At 36.6% G+C, this 21,671-nt stretch overlaps 1 protein-coding gene and 1 long non-coding RNA gene across 2 annotated transcripts; both read left to right on the forward strand.

Moving 5' to 3' along the window:
- The first annotated feature begins 6,384 nt into the window (after window positions 1–6,384).
- LOC307007503 lies at window positions 6,385–11,195 on the forward strand. Its single transcript, XR_013799632.1, has 3 exons — window positions 6,385–6,518; window positions 7,857–8,058; window positions 8,252–11,195. It is a non-coding gene; the product is annotated as an uncharacterized lncRNA (long non-coding RNA).
- A 737-nt stretch (window positions 11,196–11,932) lies between these two features.
- Window positions 11,933–18,312, forward strand: fam83c (family with sequence similarity 83 member C). Its single transcript, XM_079629601.1, has 4 exons — window positions 11,933–12,676; window positions 13,764–13,931; window positions 14,968–15,092; window positions 17,017–18,312. Exons 1-4 carry the CDS (start codon window positions 12,182–12,184, stop codon window positions 17,969–17,971), a joined length of 1,743 nt encoding a protein of 580 aa, XP_079485727.1. The 5' UTR covers window positions 11,933–12,181; the 3' UTR covers window positions 17,972–18,312.
- Window positions 18,313–21,671: the final 3,359 nt, after the last annotated feature.

Below are 21,671 nucleotides of genomic sequence, written 5' to 3' on the forward strand. Positions count from 1 at the left end.
TGTCTGTCTAATCTACCTATCTGTCTGTCTGTCTTCCTGTCTGTCTGTCTATCTATCTGTCTGTCTAATCTACCTATCTGTCTGTCTGTCTTCCTGTCTGTCTGTCTCTATCTGTCTGTCTGTCTCTTGTCTAATCTACCTATCTGTCTGTCTGTCTCTGTCTAATCTACCTATCTGTCTGTCTGTCTTCCTGTCTGTCTGTCTCTATCTATCTGTCTGTCTTCCTGTCTGTCTGTCTTCCTGTGTGTCTGTCTCTATCTATCTGTCTGTCTGTCTCTTGTCTAATCTACCTATCTGTCTGTCTGTCTTCCTGTATGTCTATCTATCTGTCTGTCTGTCTGTCTCTGTCTAATCTACCTATCTGTCTGTCTTCCTGTCTGTCTGTCTGTCTGTCTGTCTCTGTCTAATCTACCTATATATCTGTCTGTCTTCCTGTCTGTCTATCTACCTATCTGTCTGTCTGTCTCTGTCTAATCTACCTATCTGTCTGTCTTCCTGTCTGTCTGTCTGTCTACCTATCCGTCTGTCTGTCTCTGTCTAATCTACCTATCTGTCTTCCTGTCTGTCTGCCTGTCTCTGTCTCTATCTATCTGTCTGTCTGTCTCTTGTCTAATCTACCTATCTGTCTGTCTGTCTCTGTCTAATCTACCTATCTATCTGTCTGTCTTCCTGTATGTCTATCTATCTGTCTGTCTGTCTCTGTCTAATCTACCTATCTGTCTGTCTTCCTGTCTGTCTGTCTGTCTACCTGTCTGTCTACCTATCTGTCTGTCTGTCTCTGTCTAATCTGTCTGTCTGTCTCTGTTTAATCTACCTATCTGTCTGTCTGTCTTCCTTCCTGTTTGTCTGTCTGTCTACCTATCTATCTTTCTGTCTGTCTTCCTGTCTGTCTATCTATCTGTCTGTCTGTCTCTGTCTAATCTACCTATCTGTCTGTCTATCTATCTGTCTGTCTGTCTTCCTGTCTGTCTATCTATCTACCTGTCTGTCTAATCTACCTATCTGTCTGTCTGTCTTCCTGTCTGTCTATCTACCTGTCTGTCTAATCTACCTATCTATCTGTCTGTCGATCTACCTGTCTGTCTAATCTACCTATCTATCTGTCTGTCTATCTGTGTCAAATCGATTAATCGCAATTAATCACAAGTTTGTGTGTGTGTGTATACAGATATATATACAGATATACATATAAAAGATAGATATACACAGTCATATATATATATATATATTATATGACTGTGTGTATATCTATCTGTTCTATTGTATCATGTGCTTGACAAATCCATCATACTTGTATTGTACAAGCTTGTGTTTGTAACTTCTATCTCTCTCTATGTCTATCTAATCTTTCTGTCTGTCTTTCTGTCTATGTCTATCTATCTGTCTGTCTTTCTGTGTCAAATCGATTAATCGCAATTAATCACATCTATCATAAGTTTGTTTACATAATATTTGTCTATGTAAACATGAATCCAGTTTTCAAAGTTCCAGGTGTCCAGTGTGTCTGGATATACTAGGCTTAGTGTTTCAAAGGTAGATCATGTTGAAGTTTCTGCTGGTAAAAGCGATGAGTCAGTGGAGGGTGATAAACACAAGGATGTTGTTCATCGTCTCTGACCCTGTCGTCCTGCTCACATGATGCTCTGTCACTCTTCTGTTGCCTGAGGTTTGCTCAGTCTTTTGTGTGCTGAGCTCAGCTTTAGTGTTTGCTAACAAACGCCATTAAGTCTATTTAGATGGAATCCATACTGATTTCCTTATTGCTTCTGTTTTCTCACAACTGTATAAACACATGTGGCTGCTGTTGTGTGATCTGAGGAGCATGACAGGCCAAAGACAGGTGAGTTACATGCAGTTTAACAAGATTATTCTCGGTGCTGTCATTCCCTGACAAGCCTTCTCTTAATCACCAAACATCCAGTTGTACATCCAGTTTGTACTAAGTTGTTGTTTTGACGCACAACGCTTTCACGTAAGGAAGTGGTTTAGAATTATTTGGTATTTCTCTTTCTTCTAAATGCACAACAGAAATGCCCTACTTGTTGCGTGGTAGGCCTGCAATGGGGTTTTCTTAGTGTCATTAGTGGGTTTGTTAAGGTGCTATTAATATCACCATCAGGCCAAGGTTTTATTCAGAAAGGGTTTAATGGATGTCTTAACAAAATAAAATAGAGAATTTCTGTCAAATATCAAACTAAAAGCTTGTATATAGCTACCGTAGTTTTATTTTTACTACATAATTTTGTTCTAAATTTGAATAATTGTATTCGTTTTATTATTACATCTTAGTTTTTTTTTGTCATTTTATTTAATACTACTATTCAAAGCAAGGTTTTTTTTAAAGAAAGTTATTATATTCAGCAAGGTGGCATTACATTGGTCAAAAGTGACAGTAAAACGTTTGTTAAAAAAGGTTTATATTTCAAATAAATACTGTTCTTTTGAACTTTAAAGGCACACCGTGGTCACTTTTGGCCACTAGGGGCGCTAGACCTGTAACTTTCACGTCGAGCGCCCCTAGAGGCCACAAGCGCCGCAGCACTTTCGCAAAAGTCAAGAAGACATTCACGATCCCTCTCGCATTTTCTCTTTTTTTGCCTCCCCAGAAGCAGTTTTAAACTTTTTCCTTGCCTCAGCCATGGCCAGGAGTCGAGCAGGCGGAAAAATAGTAGCAAAAGCGTTAGATCCTTGAGCATATCAGAGCTTGTGGTCACGTGACGGTCGTAAAGTGATTCGTTCTCCAGGCATTCTCCAGGTCACATGACCTGGCCAAAGACGGTGCGTCTTCTCCAAACTTACACAGGCGGTATTTCCAAGGGGGTAATCCATCCGCCGGAAACTGAAGCCTCCGCGGGAGCCGCCATTGTAGCAGAACTTCACCTGCTGTTAGCATTCCATTGACTCCCATTCATTTTTGCGTCACTTTGACAGCGAATAACTTTACATCTGAACAGTGTTGTTTTTGGCAGCCCTTTTAGTTTTAGTCTTAGTCTTAGTCTTTTTGACGAAAATGCTTTTTAGTTTTAGTCACATTTTAGTCACTTATAAACTTGATAGTTTTAGTCAAGTTTTAGTCGACGAAAACGCAAAAAGGTTTTAGTCAAGTTTTAGTCGACGAAAACACAAGGTTTTAGTCAATTTTAGTAAAAAAAAAAGAAAGAAAAAAAAGTAGTCTTTAATAAATTAATTTAGGTTAAAAAGTATTGGAAATGGGCTTAGGTTTGACAGGTTGCAGCAAGTTGCAATTCATAAAACAACAGTTAACCTTAAAACCTTTGCATAATAAACTAGACTTTCTGAATAATTCGATTGGTTGGGTCCTTACATGCGCTTCGTGAGGCACACTAGCACACACACGCAAGGTCTCTCGCTCCCTTTCTCTGGCTGTGCGCGCGCTACACATGCGCGCTCTTGCTCGCTCTATCTAGATTCCGAGAGATTCAGATTTGCGGGCAATTCTGAAATTATTGTACATTATGGGATTTTTTTCATTATTGATCGTACATCGTACAACAACGATTAGAATGCGGCATTGCTGATACTTTTTTTTTTAGCTCAAAACAGACCGATTTCACGCAAAATAGGCAGAAATTACATTGTGAACGTCAGACTTATAATCATTTTCGTTCCATCTCGTCTCGTCAACGAAAACTCGAAAACGTCTCGTCATGTTTTAGTCACCTTAGAGCCATTTTTAGCTAGTCATCGTAACGTTATCGTCATAAAAAAAAGGTGCGTCAACGAAATAATTGCGTTATCGTCATCGTTGACGAAAACAACATTGCATCTGAAGCGTCCAAAGACTCCATTTGTCCATTATTTATTTCTAAAGAAACTCGACAATGTATAAAAGGCTCCATTACTTTGTATCTTACGTTATGACTTCGTAGAAGCTGTTTTTGTTAAAAAAATAGGCTAACGATTGCGTCATACCCACGCGACTCTCTGTCGCACTGTAGAGAAATTACCGTATAGACTGGTGGAGAAGCTCGCAAGCAATCGGGGGGACGTGGAGGCATAAAGTCAAGGGAGAAGCCCATAGAGATTCATAAAGTTGCTCCTGCTGCTAGCTCATTGACAACTAATAATCACGCTCTCCGTCTCTGAGAGATTCGGAAGGGAATGATTCAGATTTCTCTCGGCACAGCGACTAGAAGACTCGCGTCACATCTACGTCGTCAAGCTCAGTTTGAGTCTGCGCAGTTCGCCTGGCGATCAGGAAGTGAGTGCTTCAAATGGGCTTCACTTTTCTCCGTTGAAATCTATGGGGTCGCTGTGTCCATCTTGTCTATGGGTATTTCAAGAGGGAACGAAAATATTACCAGCACATCCATTTTCAACATTTTACATTTTTTTACGGTTTTATCCAAAGCGACTTACATTGCATTTCAAGGTACACATTCTTATTAGTTCTTGCTTTCCTAGGAATCGAACCCATGACCTTGGCGTTGCAAGAGCCAATGCTCTACTGTTTGAGCTACAGGAAAGCTGTTAATTAAGAATGTTTAGTTCTACTCAGTAGTTCAGTGCACAATTTTAAACAAGAAATAAACTATTGTGCTTCCTATATGAAATTTTTAGCATCTGTTGATGAGCCAGAACAGAATGTCACAAATTGTTTTCAGTCGTGTTTGAACAATGTGGTCATTCAACTTCCCTGGTAATCCTCTCGGCAGCCATGAAGCATGTTAGCAGCTTTACTTGTGTGTTTCACAGAGCTGAGAAAGTGCACAGAAGAGCATCAGCAAGACTCTGCATGCAAGCGCTCCTGTTTTTACATGAATGATTTGCTGTAGGTGTATTCTCCAAATGCCATCTCGCTGTGGGAAGAGAGGTTTGAGCTCTGAAGCTTCCCAAGCAAAAGTGACCGGTTACACCCATCTAACACGCTGCCAGTCTCTGGATGTGATGTGCAATCTGATTGGCTGCTGCTGATTTGAATCAAAACAAAATGTGCTGTTGTTGCACAACCTGTTTTTGGATTAACGCTTTACACTGAAAAAAAATATCACTTTTTTTTTAAATTGCTAGTAATTATCACACAAAAAATGCAAAGAAATGGCAAGCATGTTAATATCGAAGTAGACTTTTGCAGAGCACATTGAGTCATTGAGTTAGAGCAAAATCTGGCATTCGAGTCATTAATATTAAGGTGTTCGTAAAATTTGCACATTGTTTTGTTGCTGAAGTGTGATTGCATTAAAGTTGTATTGCATAACAGGGATTTAATGAATGAGAAAAGTCTGTGGTGCTGTTAAACTCAGATACTGTGTGTCCTTAAAGAATTTGAATACTTGAGCATCATTTGAAAATGCCTGATTGTCTTTGTGTTCGATAACATCAGCTATTTTCATAACTGCAGCTTTTCCTGTTACAAGGCTCTTTTCTGACTGGTGGAGTAGGTTTACGAAACACTTCATGTCGGCATTGCTGTCACCTTTTATTGTGCCTGTAGTTTGATATCTGCGTGTGCTGAAGCAATAATATTAATAGATGATTTGTTGATTGAAGGAACAGTTCAGAGGGTTATTATTATTGCTTCATCACAGATTCATCAAGCCCCAAATTTGCGAAATTTCCAAGTTAAAATATGTTTTTATATCGGTAACTATTTAAAGCTTTTATGTAATGCATTATAAAGTTGTATATTCATAAACAAAGTGGGTATAATGCATTATATATTTTCATAAATAATTGTAACCTCTTAAAATGCTTTATATAGGCCTACTTTCTAAATGTGTAACAATGAATGGATAAGTATTATGTTTTCATGAGATCATATGATGCATTACAAGGCATAATTAATGCATTAAAACACTTTTAGAATGCATTGTACATAGTGTTCCCATATAATCTTATAATTTGTATATTTCATTTTATTTTGATCAGTATTTTTTTTTTTTTATATATATATATATATATATACAGTATCAACCCAATTTTGGGTCAAATATGGACAAACCCAAACGTTGGGTTAAAAATGGAATTTAAAAATGTAACCCAACGGCTGGGTTTGTCCATATTTGACCCAAAACTGGGTTGAAACAACCCAGCGTTTTTTATAACCCCCAAAATATTTTTGTGAAATGCTTTGTTTGAATGTGTTCTTATATAATATAAATGCCATTTGAAAGTAATGTGATATTTTGTATCAAATACAATGACATTTCAACTTTTTAAGTGTGTCTTACTTTTGGGCTCACACTGTGTGTTGCATGTGAAATGGTTTTTAAAGGGTTGATAAAGCTAGTGTAGTATCTTCGAACGCGGTGTCCTTATTTCAACGGTCTGCCTGTATTTATGTTTGTGTTTGTTGACCTGATAATGAAGGTTGTGTGTGTGGTTGAGCAAGACTGGTGTGTTTGAATGTTGGTGAGATAAAGCGCTTCCTGAGATGACCTTTCCTCGGCTGCACTCGAAGGACCTTTGAATCTGATTTATGGTGGATCACTCACGCTTACTTCTCTGAAGCCAATGTGTTACGGGGCAAAAAACTGCTTGGCTCGTGGTGTTTTATGGTAAGTGCTCCACATGATCGGCTCTTCTTACTAATAGCAAACAGTTGAGTTTTTCAATTTAGTAGCATGTTTCACTTAGACGTGAAAAGCAGAATTATAAATGGTCACTTTATTTCATTAGCCCACTTTAGACACTATACGTAACTTAGCTACATGCCAACTAACTCTCATTAGAGTATTAATAGATTAAATGCTTAATATCTGCTAACACTTTATTTTGATGCTCCCAACAGACATTCAACTGACTGTAAGTAACTTTGTTAGTACATGTCAACTTATTCTTCTAACCCGAACACTAGCCTAACAGTTTACCAATACTCTAAATGAGAGTTAGTTGACATGTTGCAAAGTTATAGTTAGAATGTCTATAGTGGACGATGTCTAAACTATCAAAATATCTAAAATATGGACTAAATAAGATTTAAACTTAAATAGTAAGATTGAAAATAAAACTGTGGCCATGTTGTATGCCTATTAATTTTTTTCCTTGTTTTGGTTTTACTAAAACAATGGAATGATTTATGTTGTGCAAACAAATTAATAGGCTATTGTGCACACGATTTACTTCAAAAATGAGTTGTTCATTTTTATCCACGATATACTGTGCATATTTTCAGCTTTGCGAAAATTCAGCTTTGCGTCACAGGAATAAATTACATTTTACAATATATTCAAATAGAAAAGTTATTTTAAATTGTAATAATATTTCACAACATTACTGCTTTTTTCTGTAATTTTAATCAAATAAATCTAGCCATGGTGAGCAGAAGAGACTTCTTCTTAAAAAACTCTTACTAGCCCAAACGTTTGAACAGTAAAGTGTACATGCAAATAAAGTTGAGCTTGGTTGTCAGAGGGAACATAATGAGCAGGTGCGTCTCCTCAGACCTGTTTTATACAGGATCCCGCTGAAACTAGTGAGACGTGTACTTGCTCTTGCTGAAGGCTGTTTTCTGCCATTAGGTTTCAACATCAAAATGAGAAGTGTGATCGTCCGTCATGATTGATTAAGTCAAATTCCTTGAACACAAAGACATATAACAAAAAAAATATCTGCAGCAGATTGAATGTAAATGTGTTATTTAACCAATGTTAAAGTAAATATATATAGGTGGTGAACCAAGACGAGAATTATTAGTTCATATTTTAGTATCAGATTTTGTTTTAATGCTAAAATGAACATTGTTCAAAAAAGTGGTGTTTGCCTGTGAAAAACTCACAATGTTCTGGTTGTTGTCCAGACGTTGCTATGTGTTTGCAATGGTGTTCTGGGTGGTTAGTAGTGTTAAGTAGAGCAATAATACTAATGCTTGATCAAATTCAAATATGTTTAAGCAGACATAGTTCACTGCAGGATCCTGTGGAGTGGAATGAAAACTCTCTGGAGATGCACAGTGTCAATTTTCCTGTTGACACAGTTGAAGCTTTTATCGTGTGAAGTAGGCATGAGCATCTGGACAAACCGGCTTTGACTGTTCTCAAGAGATGATGTGGTTATTGTGGCATCTGAACATATAATGCACTCATGTCTCGTGATAGTGTGAGTGATAAGAGATTTCATTCATTATTGTTAACCTTGGTTTATAGATTTACGGCATTGTTCAATAAATTGACACTGATAAGCGCTGTTAGGTATGACAAAAATAATATGCTTATATAATGTGATTTGCTGCCATGTGTTGGTTCTGTTGAATTTCGGAGTAACATACCTTGTTGTCATTTTGGGATTCTAGACATGTTCCACGGAAAGAGCAAACCGGTCAGGATCTGGTTTCATGGACACGCTGGCCAAATCAAGAAGATCTTTTTGCAATTGCAATCGTTGGATTTCAACTTTGTTGATGTGATTCATTTTTTTTTTTTTTTTAAAGGATAGATTTTGTGGGGTATTATGTCCAGTGGGACCATTTAAAGATTTAAAATTCCATTTAAAATGGGAAATAAACAGAGTTTGGGGATTTTGGACTTTTTAAACCATCGAAAAAACAATATGATGCATATCATGCATATTACTATTGCGATTTGGACCCAATCTAGAGTATTGCCTAATATATTTTAGAATGTAATTTATGTGATACAAAGCTGAATTTTCAGTATCATTAATCCGGTCTTCAGTGTCACATGATCCTTCAGAAATCATTCCAATATGATGATTTGCTGCTCAAGCAACATTTCTGAATATTATCAATGTTCATATTTTTGTGGAAATTGTTGTTGAATAGAAAGTTCAACAGAACAACCTTTATTTGAAACAGAAATCTATTGTAACATTCTAAATGTCACGGTCTTTGACTCTTATTTTAATACTCTGCTCTGCTTCCTTTAGTTCTTGTTCTCCTGATCTCTTTAGTTTCGGTTTCTGATCATGTCCCTGTAGTTACGCATAATCAGCTGTGTTTTATTTAGCTCATTGTTATCTCGTATGCTCCCTGTTCAGCTCAGTCCTCTGTCAGTTAATGTCTTTTTGTAATGGGTTTATCTCCTGCATTCATGATTAAAGTCAACTTTGAATATATTCCTATTTCGTGTGTGTTACGACAACAGACCGTTACACAAAGGCCCCGTTTACACGTACATGGCTATTTTGAAAAACAGAGACATTTCCCTTCGTTAGTGCCCTTCGGTTACACGCAAACGGAGAATTTGCCTCTGAAAACGATTCTTTCTAAAAACTCCGGCCAGAGTGGAGATTTTGGAAAGCTTAAGGTAGCCTTAATGTCACTTTTGATCAATTTAAAGAATCCTTGCTGAATAAAATTACTAATTTATTTCTAAAATAAAACAAATTTAATTTAAATGAATCACTCACCTTGTTATTTTGATAATATAATTTGTAATAAATTATTTTAGGTTAAATAAACTCACTTTTTAATCTAATTTTGTGTTGAACTCACAATAGGGCAATATTTTCCTGGCTGAACACTTCTCTTGTATTCATGAGCAAAAATTCAAATGTTGCCCTTCATCATGATCAAAGCATGCACAGATAGTCCAGTGTACTGTTGCACATTACAGTGAAACCATTTTTTGAGATCCACGTGACTCATGACAAAGATTGTGCCATGCGGTGTGTCCACAATGTGCTAACAGACATCTCATGATATGACAGCAACAGTCAAAAATGATTTCTTTATAAAACAACTGCAGATTAATCTGTAGTCATATGCACAGATTCTCTGTACTTTTCGATGTACAAGCATCTGAGATGTATTTTTATAATCTACAGCTGATACTCGAAAAATTTGAGTATTGTGCAAAAATTCATTTATTTCAGTAATGCAACTTAAAAGATGACCCTATTAAACGTAAAATGTATAACTCATTTTGATGATTATGTCTTACAGCTTGTGAAAACCCTAAATTCAAAATTAGAATTATGTGAAAAGGTTTTCATAAGCTGTAAGCCATAATCATCAAAATTATAACAAATAAAGGCTTGAAATATCTCACTTTGCATGTAATGAGTCTATATATTAGTTTTTACTTTTACCTTTAAAAACAACCTTTTAAGTTGAATTACTGAAATAAAAGAAAAACTTTTTGCACCATATTAAAAATGTTCGAGTTTCACCTGTATAAAGTTGTCTATGAATGTTTTGTATGACTTTAAACCGCTTCATCTGAGAGTTTGAATATATTATTCAGTACTTTGAACAAAGGAAATGCTGTTTGGATGTTGGCTTGTGTCTGTTTCCCTTTTATATGTCATGGAAAAGTTATGATTCATGCAGGCGGCCGAGCCTCAGGGTGGCTACTTCGAAAGACAGGAAGACCCAAAAATATCTCGCTGTTGGACAATGGAGACAAAAGACAACAACCGGTGTCGTTTAGAAGGCATTCGAGAAGTATAATACAACATGTATACAGTTTGTCCAGTGTTTGCACTCATAAAGGTTGCACATTTGCTTAAGACAGCTAGTCAGGAGCCTGCAAAGACCTGTCCTTCAAGTATGTTCATTTGTGCTCATCTCTGCATGCACTTATGTAAATGAACATCCTCTATATTTACCATTCAAATGATGCCTCACAAACATAACCGCCATATCAGGGAGATCACATGATGTAGTTTTTGTCCCAAACTGTTGTCCAGATTAAAGAACTCTGTCAAAAGTCGATTATATATCAAGCAGTCAAGAGTATAATGGTATGTACTGAAGTAATGCAATTCACATTTAAATCAATTATAAAGTTTGTCAAACATAACTTTTTCATTGACGTTCTGTCAAATAGATTTGAGGTTTCAGTTTCGGTCCTTGTTGCTAATGTCTGTATTTCATGTTTTGGAAGAAAATAAAATCAAAAGGCCCTTATTGTATCTTGTATATTGAGACTTTTTGCTAAGGCAATTAGTATCACTTGCTGTTAACTTATATTCTATCTAACATAACAACTCATTATACTGTACAGTGTGTGGATACTATCTACAGTAATGCAATCTACAGTCATTCATTTTACTCTACCCACAGTGTGATGAACGCCAAGTTGAGTACAATAGATTGTGTATCGCTTGCTTTCTTGTGGCAAGCCATCTTTACATTTTTCTTTACAAATAACTAGTATCTGTAACACTGAGACATGGCTTCTGTGATATTTTCATATTTATCTGCAAATGTATTTTAAGGTAATTAAAGCAACAGTTTTTCAATAAAGGAAGAATATATAAAAGTATGGTATTTTAGGTAAAGGTCACATCTGCTTTTGAGGCGAAACTGGCACAATAATTAACATGACAATAAACAGCCGGCTGACTTCTCCATTCGTTGACTTGACATGGTGAGATTCAGATGGTAAAAATCATATTAAGTTAGGAGTTCACTTAGATATAATCACCATATTTATGATGAAACCATCATATTTATTAATCTTATATATAAATATGAATCATATCATACTATAAAATATCATGTATTGTTACTACTGTAAATCTATATTAATTTATAATGGGATCTGCTTCAATGCTTTCAGAATCTTTGTATCTCTTCATTTTTTTAAATATATTTTTATTTTAAATCATTTTAATGACAGTATACTTATTGTACTTTTATTTCTCAAAATAAACTGAAAATAGTACACACTTTGCTAAAGTGGTTGTTTTGAACAAGTATTAACTTATAATAGACATTATTCAAAACATATTATTTAACCTAAAGTATTTGTATAAATAATATGTACCTTTTGCCTGGAGCCTGGTTTTACCCGGGGTAAAAGGCCCACCTTGCCTCATACATTTATATGATTTTTAAACACACAAAATCTGTTCAATACATACATCAATACATCAATGTTCAATACAAAATATATTTTTTTCAGCAATCATATATGGGAGTAGTGAAAAGTAGAACATTTTTCATAAGCTGTGCCTTTAGCCCCGTTGTACCTTATATGTTGAAACGGCCTGCCATAGTTTTCTTTCCATGTGACGTCAGAGGAGGTGGAGCATCTGATTGGACAGGGCAGCCGCAGGTGAGCGCGCAGGTGGAGCGCAGCGTTGAGTTTTCCAGTAGCTCACAACAATACGCGGAGAGGCCTCTGGGGATAACGCACTCCAACTACCATGACATAAAACAAGGTCAGCTTTGGAATACACCAGTTTTAATAACCGAATGCTTTCTTGAACTTTTGTAAACCCCAGATTAGTTGGAGAAACATAAGTCGTGGAAATTATGAGTTCCGAGGCTTTCCGTACGACCACGAACCCTGCGCGTAAAGGGAAGCTCGCCACCAGAGTGGATGATGTGAAGAACCCCTGGAGACACGGATCAGCGCTCGAGCTCAGCCACAATGAAGCCGCGCGGCTCGCCACCGACGCGCTGTTGGAACAGGGCGAGAAGGAGTACAAAAAAGTCTTGCACGACGAAAGAGAACTGAGCTTTCTGTCCTCGCTGGAAATACGTTATATCACCGAAAATGTGGACAAAAGTAACGGCGCGGACAGTGGGACTAATGGAGTGGACATGGAGGAATTAGACACTGTGTCGGAGCTCACTTCAGGGACTTATTTCCCCATGATGTCCGACGATGAGCCTCCAATGTTGGAGTTGGGCTGGCCAGAGCTTCCCAACCGATCTGGACCCACTGAAGCGAAGATATACTTTCAGAGGGACAAGTCGCAAAATGTCAAAGATCTCATTCGATCACTTATAAGTAAAGCCAAGAAGGTAAGAACAACATAAACCCATAGAAAAAGGTACAAAACATTGTTAGAACGCCATTTCCATACTTGTGGTTTATATGTTTTCCATGTAACTTGCATTTCTTTGCGTGTGACGTCACACGTAAACAAGATAGCCTACTTTTTAAATCAGCTTTCAGTTTACATGTGGAATTTGTTCAAATTTTACGTTCCACATAATGTGCTTCAGGAATAATTAGACTGACTCTGACCCCCCAAAACGTATTTTTGCTACACATAAACATGTATGAATGTTATCGGTTTAAAATAAATGTTAATTTGTATTGCAAGACAGCACAAGCAGACATTAACTAAATATTAAACCAAAAAAAAAATTGAAAACACCACTGTTTGAATGAACTTTAATAAATCCACTGAAAATCACCTTAACAGCAGTGAAATTAAAACCATGCCTCATGAAAGTTTATTCTGAGAAAACCGTGTAACATAGTTTGATGTTTTCTTTATCTAAATGGAGGAAACATTCAGACATGTATAAGTGTGACTTAAAGCGATAGTTCACCCAAAAATGAAAAGTATGTCATAATTTACTCACCCTTATGTTGTTCCAAACCGGTATGAGTTTTGTTTCTTCTGTTGAACACAAAAGAAGATATTTTAAAGAATGTAGTTATAACCGAACAGTTGACGGTTGCCATTGACTTCCATGGTAGGAAAACGAATACTATGTAAGTCATCAACTGTCTTGTTCAACATTCCAACATTCTTCAAAATATCTTATTTTGTGTTCAACAGAAAAACAAAACTCATACAGGTTTTTAACAACATGAGGGTGAGTAGGCTAAATGATGATAGAATATTCATTTTTGGGTGTACTATCTCTTTAAATGCCCAAATGTTTTTGAATGTCATTGTTTGTGAATTTAGGTGATATAACTACTGGAGAATTTGTAATTGCATAAAAATTATTACATTAAACATTATGAGCAACTTGACTGTTAAATTGCTTGATCATTATCATTAAAATAGTTATCAGAGAAAACACCTCAAGATCAGCGATGTACATTTACAGATCGTGGTTTATTGTAACGCATATTTTCTTTGCAACACAGGTCATCGCAGTAGTCATGGATATTTTTACAGACGTGGACCTGTTCTGTGATTTAGTGGAGGCCTCCAACAAGCGCAGGGTTCCTGTATATGTTCTGCTGGACGAGAAGAACCTCTCTCATTTCTTGAACATGTGCTCTGAGCTAGACATCCAGAATTCACACTTGAGTGTAAGTCAAACACTGACGCGCTCATAGAAAATGCATTTAGTGTGGTTATTATCCCTGCACATAATAAGAAGTTTTCTATGAGATGGGTGTTCTCAGTTTTATGAATACATCTGTCAGTCAACAGAATAACATAAGTATTATGTAAGTTGCCCCCATTAGGTCATTCCAATAAAAAGCTAAATAATTTGTTGTTTCAAAAGCATTTTTGTCAAAACAAAACAGCTTTTATTCAACTTTATTCATTTATTATTCTTAACATACACTACGACTGTTCAAATGGAATATTGTGAAATAATATTACAATTTAAAATAACTGTTTTCTATTTGAATATATTCAAATGATTGATTCAAAGCTGAATTTCAGCATCATTACTCCAGTCTTCAGTGTCACATGATCCTTTAGAAATCATTCAAATATAATGATTTGCTGCTCAAGAAACATTTCAGATAATTGTCAATGTTGAAAACAGTTGTGTAATTTTTTTCAGGATTCTTTGATAAATAGAAAGTTCAGAAGTACAGCATTTATTTGAAATAGAAAGCTTTTGTAACATTAAACGTCTTTACTGTCACTTTTGATCAATTTAATGCATTCTTGCTGAATAAAAGTATTAATTTATTTTTCTTTAATATTAATGTAATATTTTCTGACCCCAAACAGTAGTATAATGTTACAAAAGCTTTCTATTTCAGATCAATTTTCTTTTGAACTTTCCATTCATCAAAGAATCCTGAAAAAATTTGTACGCAGCTGTTTTCAACATTGACAATAATAATAAATTATTAATATTACACAATATTACTGTTTTTACAATATTTTTTTATCAAATAAATGCAACCTTGGGAACATTAAAAACATTTAAAAAACGTAAAAACAGTTTTATAAAAATCTTTCCGATCCCAAGCTTTGAACGGCAGTGTAGGTGAACCAGAACTCAAATTCAAATTTTATGCAAAATATACCCATGTTTTTTAATCAACTGATTATTTAACATGTATGTAATGCTGCTTTTTTTTATTCTTTTTTTTTATTCAGAATATGCGTATAAGAAGTGTATGTGGAGACACGTACTGCACCAAAAGTGGGAAGAAATTCACAGGTCAGGTTCAAGAGAAATTCATGATCATTGACGGTGAGGAAGTCATAGCTGGATCCTATAGGTATGTTAATCACGTCATATGTGTTTGTCCAAGCATTGTGTAATATAGTTTAAAAAATGCATTATATAATCATATCTTTCACCAAATATCATAATTGCTACAGTGATATTTACAACTGTAAGACTTAGTCGTTTAATGAAATCCTTTAAATGATGGCGCTTTAAGAATCATTTTGTTTAAATGTTTCTTTGATGACAGTGGTGACTAATACCACGTTTTACCACAGTGGTAAAAATGTTAATCTACAGGTGAAACTTGAAAAAGTTGGTGCAAAAGTTCATTTATTTCAGTAATTCAACTTAAAAGGTGAAACTAATATATTATATAGACTCATTACATGCAAAGTGAGATATTTCAAGCCTTTATTTGTTATAATTTGATGATTATGAAAACATTTTGAAAACCTTTTCACAATATTCTAATTTCATAAGCTCTGAGCCATAATCATCAAAATTATAACAAATAAAGGCTTGAAATATCTCACTTTGCATGGAATGAGTCTATATAATATATTAGTTTCACCTTTTAAGTTGAATTGCTGAAATAAATGAACTTTTGCACCATATTCTAATTTTTTGAGTTTCATCTGTATAAAGGGCTGTACCAGTGATTTGATATAAGATACAATAATTAACAGCAAAAATCTTTCTAAGCTGGTAGTTCAGCACATGTCAGCGTGCGACATGCTACTCTAACATACAGGTTAGCAGGTACAGCATGTCACAGCACGAGGTTTGAAAGCCAACTATGCAAGAAGCAACTCGAAAATTTTTCACAGGAGGAATTCAGTTGCATTGAATTATTCACGTTGAAATACCCATCAGTCCAGGCTTATCTCATTTCAGTCATATCACTCTGTATTATGTAAAGCATTTAAGCGCATGGCCGCATTCTGGCAGGGAGATGACGGGACGTGCACCTCATGTGCTTGAGCAGCTTAGCAATGAAAACATGATGATTCTGCATTTCTCCGGCACAGTGTTAGCATTGGCATTAGCCATCAGCTTCCAAGCCTCAGTGGCTAATTTGGTGGATTTATTTTAGTGAGAATTATGAATTACAAAGGCAATATGTTGTTTTTACAAAAAATATTTGGGAGCTGAGACCCAACAAGAGATCTCAGTCTTGCATGGATTATGTCTAGATGGCTAATCTGCTCCTCAGTTATGATGATTAGGAATTATTAAAAGGAATGAGTTTGTGTAGGAGTTGTCTTGTTATGTCAGGGTTAGTGCGACTGATAGCGGGCTGTGTATAACTTTGCGTGTTATTAGTGTGGATAGTGGGTGAGGCCACACTCATGTGTTAAAGGCTTTGCTCACATAATAGCCAACAGGGAGTTTTGTTTGAATAGAAGTACATACAGTTTAAAGGGAAATTGCTTGCAAACATAGTTCTGTGAAACGAACGATTTAGGAGTTTTAGAACTTTTGTAACGGAGAAATAATTAACCGAGATTGCATGCATGCTGTCTTTTGTGCTCTTTTAACCTACAAACCGGAAAAGACTGCGATGATCTAATGTAATGCTTATCACATGCTCTTTTATGTCAGTATCATGTAAGACATTTGAGTAATGCCACAAACAGATGGTCAGCTTGAACGCAGTTAAACACTTGTTAGCATAAGTCACCTGAACCATCCATAAAACTGTAATTGAGGATTCAGTTTGAACCTTTTCACCCAGGCTGGGTAGAATCTTTGGACCTCATTTTATGAAACCCAAGCAGAACAAGTTTCTGTGTGAATTACAAAAGCATTCAGTGCGAAAACAATTTTCTTAACAACTTTATGGAAATTAATTCTGCTCATGTTTCATGAATGAATCCCTTTGTGTTGGTGGTACGTTTGTTTTTTAGTCTAATGTTCTATAAAATGTGCATTTGTTTCAAGAACAATTTCTTATGCTCTTTTTTCCCCTCTAGTTTTACATGGCTTTCCGCTCAGGTCCATAGCAACATGCTAATGCACTTCTCCGGCCAAGTTACAGACTGCTTTGATCGGGAATTCCGCTGCATGTATGCAGATTCCCAAATAATAGACCGTTTCCACAATCCAGATGACGACGAGCTGCCCGCTTACTCTTACAACATGCCGGTCCCAAACTTTGGGTTGGACGTCCTCGCAAACTACGGCAGCAAGGAGCGCGTGTATTCTGAGAACTCCAGTAGCCAATCCAGTGGTAGCGTTTCCAGCATCAAAGCTGCTCCTCCAGGCATGAAACATGTTTACAAAGTCACGCATGACAAGAAGAACCCGGACAACTTGCAAAAGACTCCTGACAGGAAAGGAGTCACGAGTTCAGTGCTTCAAATGCCACCGGAAAACCGAAGAGGTTCTCTTAACGACAACCGCCAAAGTCCGGCGGTTGAACGCCCTTCCTTAGTCCAGTCCTCTGGAGCAGAATGGGGCAAAGTCGGAGCCGCAGAATACCTACGCACAAACATTGCCGGACAGACATCCAAAATCCAGTCTTTAGGTCTTTACGGTTCTCCAAAACCTCCATCACCAACTCAACAATCTCCACCCGACAGCAGGATTTCCCCAAAACATCGACTCCCCGCCCCTTTCCTCAGCAAGTTCACTGATTTGTTCACCACAAAGGACAAGGACTCTCACGTCCTCCAGAAGAAACCTTCTCATTCTCCGTTTGGCGGGCCAGATCTCTCTCAGAACGAACCAGAGAGTAAGCAAGTTCCTCCTCCACCAGGACCCATGCCAGCGGAGTGGATTGCCCCAGAGAAAGGGCTACATCGGCGGGACGAGAAACGCATGACGTTAGGTCACAGCAAATTGGACCTTGTCAACCATTACAACAAGTTGAACAAATCCAAGCAGGTATATAGTCGCTTTGAGCTAAAGAACAACATGCCTCGTTAATGCTGGGCCTGATTGATCATCTTTCTTGGAGTGAGATTGTTGCTCCTTTTGTACACAAGACTAAAAAAATCAACCAGGAGTGAAAGGTGAGATGTGTGTTTTGAGTGAATTTGTATTTTTAATGAAAATGAAGTACTTTATACTAATGCTGCTTTCAAGTTCTTCTGGGAAGTTCCTATAAATTGTAATCGCGACATGAAGTGATTTTGGTCATAATAAACTGTATGCAATGGGGAATTGCAGATCTTTCTTGAAGTCAAGAAGCTGTAGAGCTAGAGCAACAGCAGAACAGCATGAAGGGTAAATCAATTGCATGTTTACATAAAAAAATGATATTAACTAAACTTATGTATATTATTCATTCAATATACATTTACACTCACATATTTATACACATATATATTTCAAGTTTTTTTAAGTGATTTATGAAGGCCAAGTATAATAACATACTCAGAATTTGTCCTCTGCTGTGTAAATGCATTTAAATGTATGCACGCACACTCACACACACACACACACACATATATGTGTGTATATACGTGTGTGTGTGTGTATGTACGTGTATATAATTGCCCCTAGAAGGTCGTATAGGATCAATGAATGAAAGAATATCAAAATATATATATATTTATAGATAATTAGATAATTTATATATATATAATCCAGGTTCAAATTTAATACCAAGTTTTTTTTTTTTTTGGTTTTTCTTTAATTCACATGCCCCTATTTCAGACAGTCTGGGCTTAAAGAAAAGCTTCCCGACTGATGATTATGACATTGTTGTGGTGCTCATGTTGTAAATATGATCCTCCTTACATGATTTGAAGGCAGCGTTAGTACTTTGTACCAGTACATTGTACTTTTAGTGTTTGTGCTGTATATGAAACCTAGTGTATATGAACCATTGCTTCATAGGGCATTTTTGTACTCTTGATGTTTTTCTATCCGCCACTTTAGCTGGCAACGCAGATGGTGTTGATTTAAATGTAGCCACTCTGTCTGACACTTAAGTATTACCCTTGGATAGCATCATTCAGGAGGTTACACGTGTAGTCTTCCAAATGTTCTTGTGTTTTTACCTAAAATGTGATTCTTTTGTCACTTAAGACATGCATTTAGAGACTCTGAAATGCACTTTGGGTAATGTTGCAATTAGCTGCTTAACAATAAAGTACTGTATTACTTCAATGAAGCCTATAGTATAGACTCACTGCATCTCACAGTGGTCTCTGATGCAATAGAAGCTAATTGCAAGGAAAACGTGATTTACATTATTATTATTATTTTATTAAAACATGTTAGCTTTTCCACCTTTTGATACTTTTGCTAAGTCTTTGCAACAGCCTACATTGAATGCCATATTGCGTTTGATGGATTTGTTGTCACTTAATATAAGCATCTTTGACTCAAATCTATAGATAACCTCCAATTCAATCTTAATCTACAAGCTTTTTATCAGACAAGTAGGAGATACTGTGAATAGGTGAGTTTGAAAAGAAGATTCACTCTTCAGATGTTCTAGTGTCCTTGTGGAACTGATTCAGAATCGGCTCTGATCACCAGATACCTTCATACAGAGAAGAAGTGGTTGAGAAACCTGAGATCTAGAGTAAAGGTACAAAAGCTTGTAAAGTAGTGCTGATCCAAGGTCAGATTTTACCGTTCATATCCACAACACGTATGCATAAATATGAGATCGATAGGAGCAGATCCTTAGCCTTTTCCAGTTGAATATGTTTAAACATGAGTGCTAACTTTTTCTACACAAGCCAATAACTGCCGATTCTGACTTGAAATGTATTTCCAAGGCCTTACACATACTAGTGCATTCTTAGCAATGTAGTTAGTGCCTAATAGTTTTTCATTGTAAACATTTATTATTCTTTGCTCACCTTGGCTTTTTGTCTTGGTAGTGACTTTTTTTATGTGTTGTTTGCATTTTTATGTACATATGAAAATCAAATCTTATAAAATGTGATCTATTAACATAACTGTTTTGGGGAGTGTGTAACATACTTTTATAACTGCAGATCTTCACATGTAATCTGTTCTTTTCCAACAGTGTTACCAAAGACTACCATAAATCAATAAAGTTTATGTTTCTCTTTTTTCAAACCAGATTTTGTACGCATATAACAAACATCATTCCAAATATGTATTTTAAAAAGGCAAAAATGTCAAATGTTTTGAAATCATATAGGCTAAATCAGTTACTGATTAAAAATGATAGCGATGCCAACTACTCTTTTCAGTCATGGCAAGTACGTGACACAATTCAGTTCGGTGAATTTTTTCGTTCACAAAATGTTTCTTTAGTAAATTGCATTTTAATGTCTTCACTCAATAGTGTTTACAGAATTTTAAAAAACTGCTTTTTATTAGTTGCATTAAGTGCAAATAAATTTTTAAGCTTAATACTATCACCTTAATTGGAATCCTTGTTGTTTTGTGGCTGGCAACAACCACCCAGAACACCCTAGCAACACCCTATTAACCACCCAGAATACCCTAGCAAAACCCTATCAACCACACAGAACACTCTAGCAACATCCTAGCAACCACCCAGAACATCCTAACAACATTTAAATCAACCACCCAGAACACCCTAGCAACCACCCAGAACACTCTGGCAACACCCTATTAACCACCCAGAATACCCTAACAAAACCCTATCAACCACACAGAACACTCTAGCAACCACCCAAAACATCCTAGCAACACCATATCAACCACCCAGAACACTCTAGCAACATCCTAGCAACCACCCAGAACATCCTAGCAACATTTAATCAACCACCCAGAACATCCTAGCAACCACCCAGAACACTCTGGCAACACCCGATCAACCACCCAGAACACTCTAGCAACATCCTAGCAACCATCCAGAACACTCTAGCAACACCCTATCAACCACCCAGAACACTCTAGCAACATCCTAGCAACAATCCAGAACACTCTAGCAACACCCTATCAACCACCCAGAACACTCTAGCAACATCCTAGCAACCATCCAGAACACTCTAGCAACACCCTATCAACCACCCAGAACACTCTAGCAACATCCTAGCAACCATCCAGAACACTCTAGCAACACCCTATCAACCACCCAGAACACTCTAGCAACATCCTAGCAACCACCCAGAACATCCTAGCAACATCTTATCAACCACCCAGAACAACTGCCTAGTAGCAACCACATTGCCACAGCAAGCACTCATATTTTCTTCAGATGTCTGTTTTTCATTGCTTTTTTTATTAGTTGCTTTCAGTGTAAATTGATGTTTAAAGGCCCATTCAGATAACTATACTATTAGCTATTAGATATTGTTCTGTTTATTCTATGCGCATGCTTTGTCACTTTAAATGCTTGAGGATGGATTCTGGTGGATTCTGATTGGCAGCTGGAAAAAATCTTTCTAAAAAGGATATTTCTCGGTGACGTTATTGTTATAACTGTGATGTGAAGTGTGAACTCTTTATTATTATCTTTATAGTCCTTGGTGTGAACGTACAAAGCCCCTAAAGGCAAACGTTCTGCGAGAGAACGCAAAGTTTCTCAGAGGAACTCGTGACATTTTGCAAGAGAACGCAAAAACATTGACTTCTTACTTTTCCTCTCTGTCACTATTCCGCTGGACGGAAGCCAGTGGTTATTACAAAGCTATAAATATGCACAGCAGTGCTTCAGGGGGCCTTTATT

The sequence above is a fragment of the Phoxinus phoxinus genome (assembly GCF_949152265.1).
Source record: "Phoxinus phoxinus genome assembly, chromosome: 11".
NCBI classification, from domain to species: domain Eukaryota; kingdom Metazoa; phylum Chordata; class Actinopteri; order Cypriniformes; family Leuciscidae; genus Phoxinus; species Phoxinus phoxinus.

Excerpts from the sequence above, each read along its gene's own strand:
- fam83c (XM_079629601.1), top strand. The coding sequence starts at position 12,182 with ATGAGTTCCGAGGCTTTCCGTACGACCACGAACCCTGCGCGTAAAGGG. Across the intron at positions 13,932-14,967 it reads TCCAGAATTCACACTTGAGT|AATATGCGTATAAGAAGTGT; the intron begins GTAAGTCAAACA and ends TTTTTTATTCAG. Across the intron at positions 15,093-17,016 it reads GTCATAGCTGGATCCTATAG|TTTTACATGGCTTTCCGCTC; the intron begins GTATGTTAATCA and ends TTTCCCCTCTAG.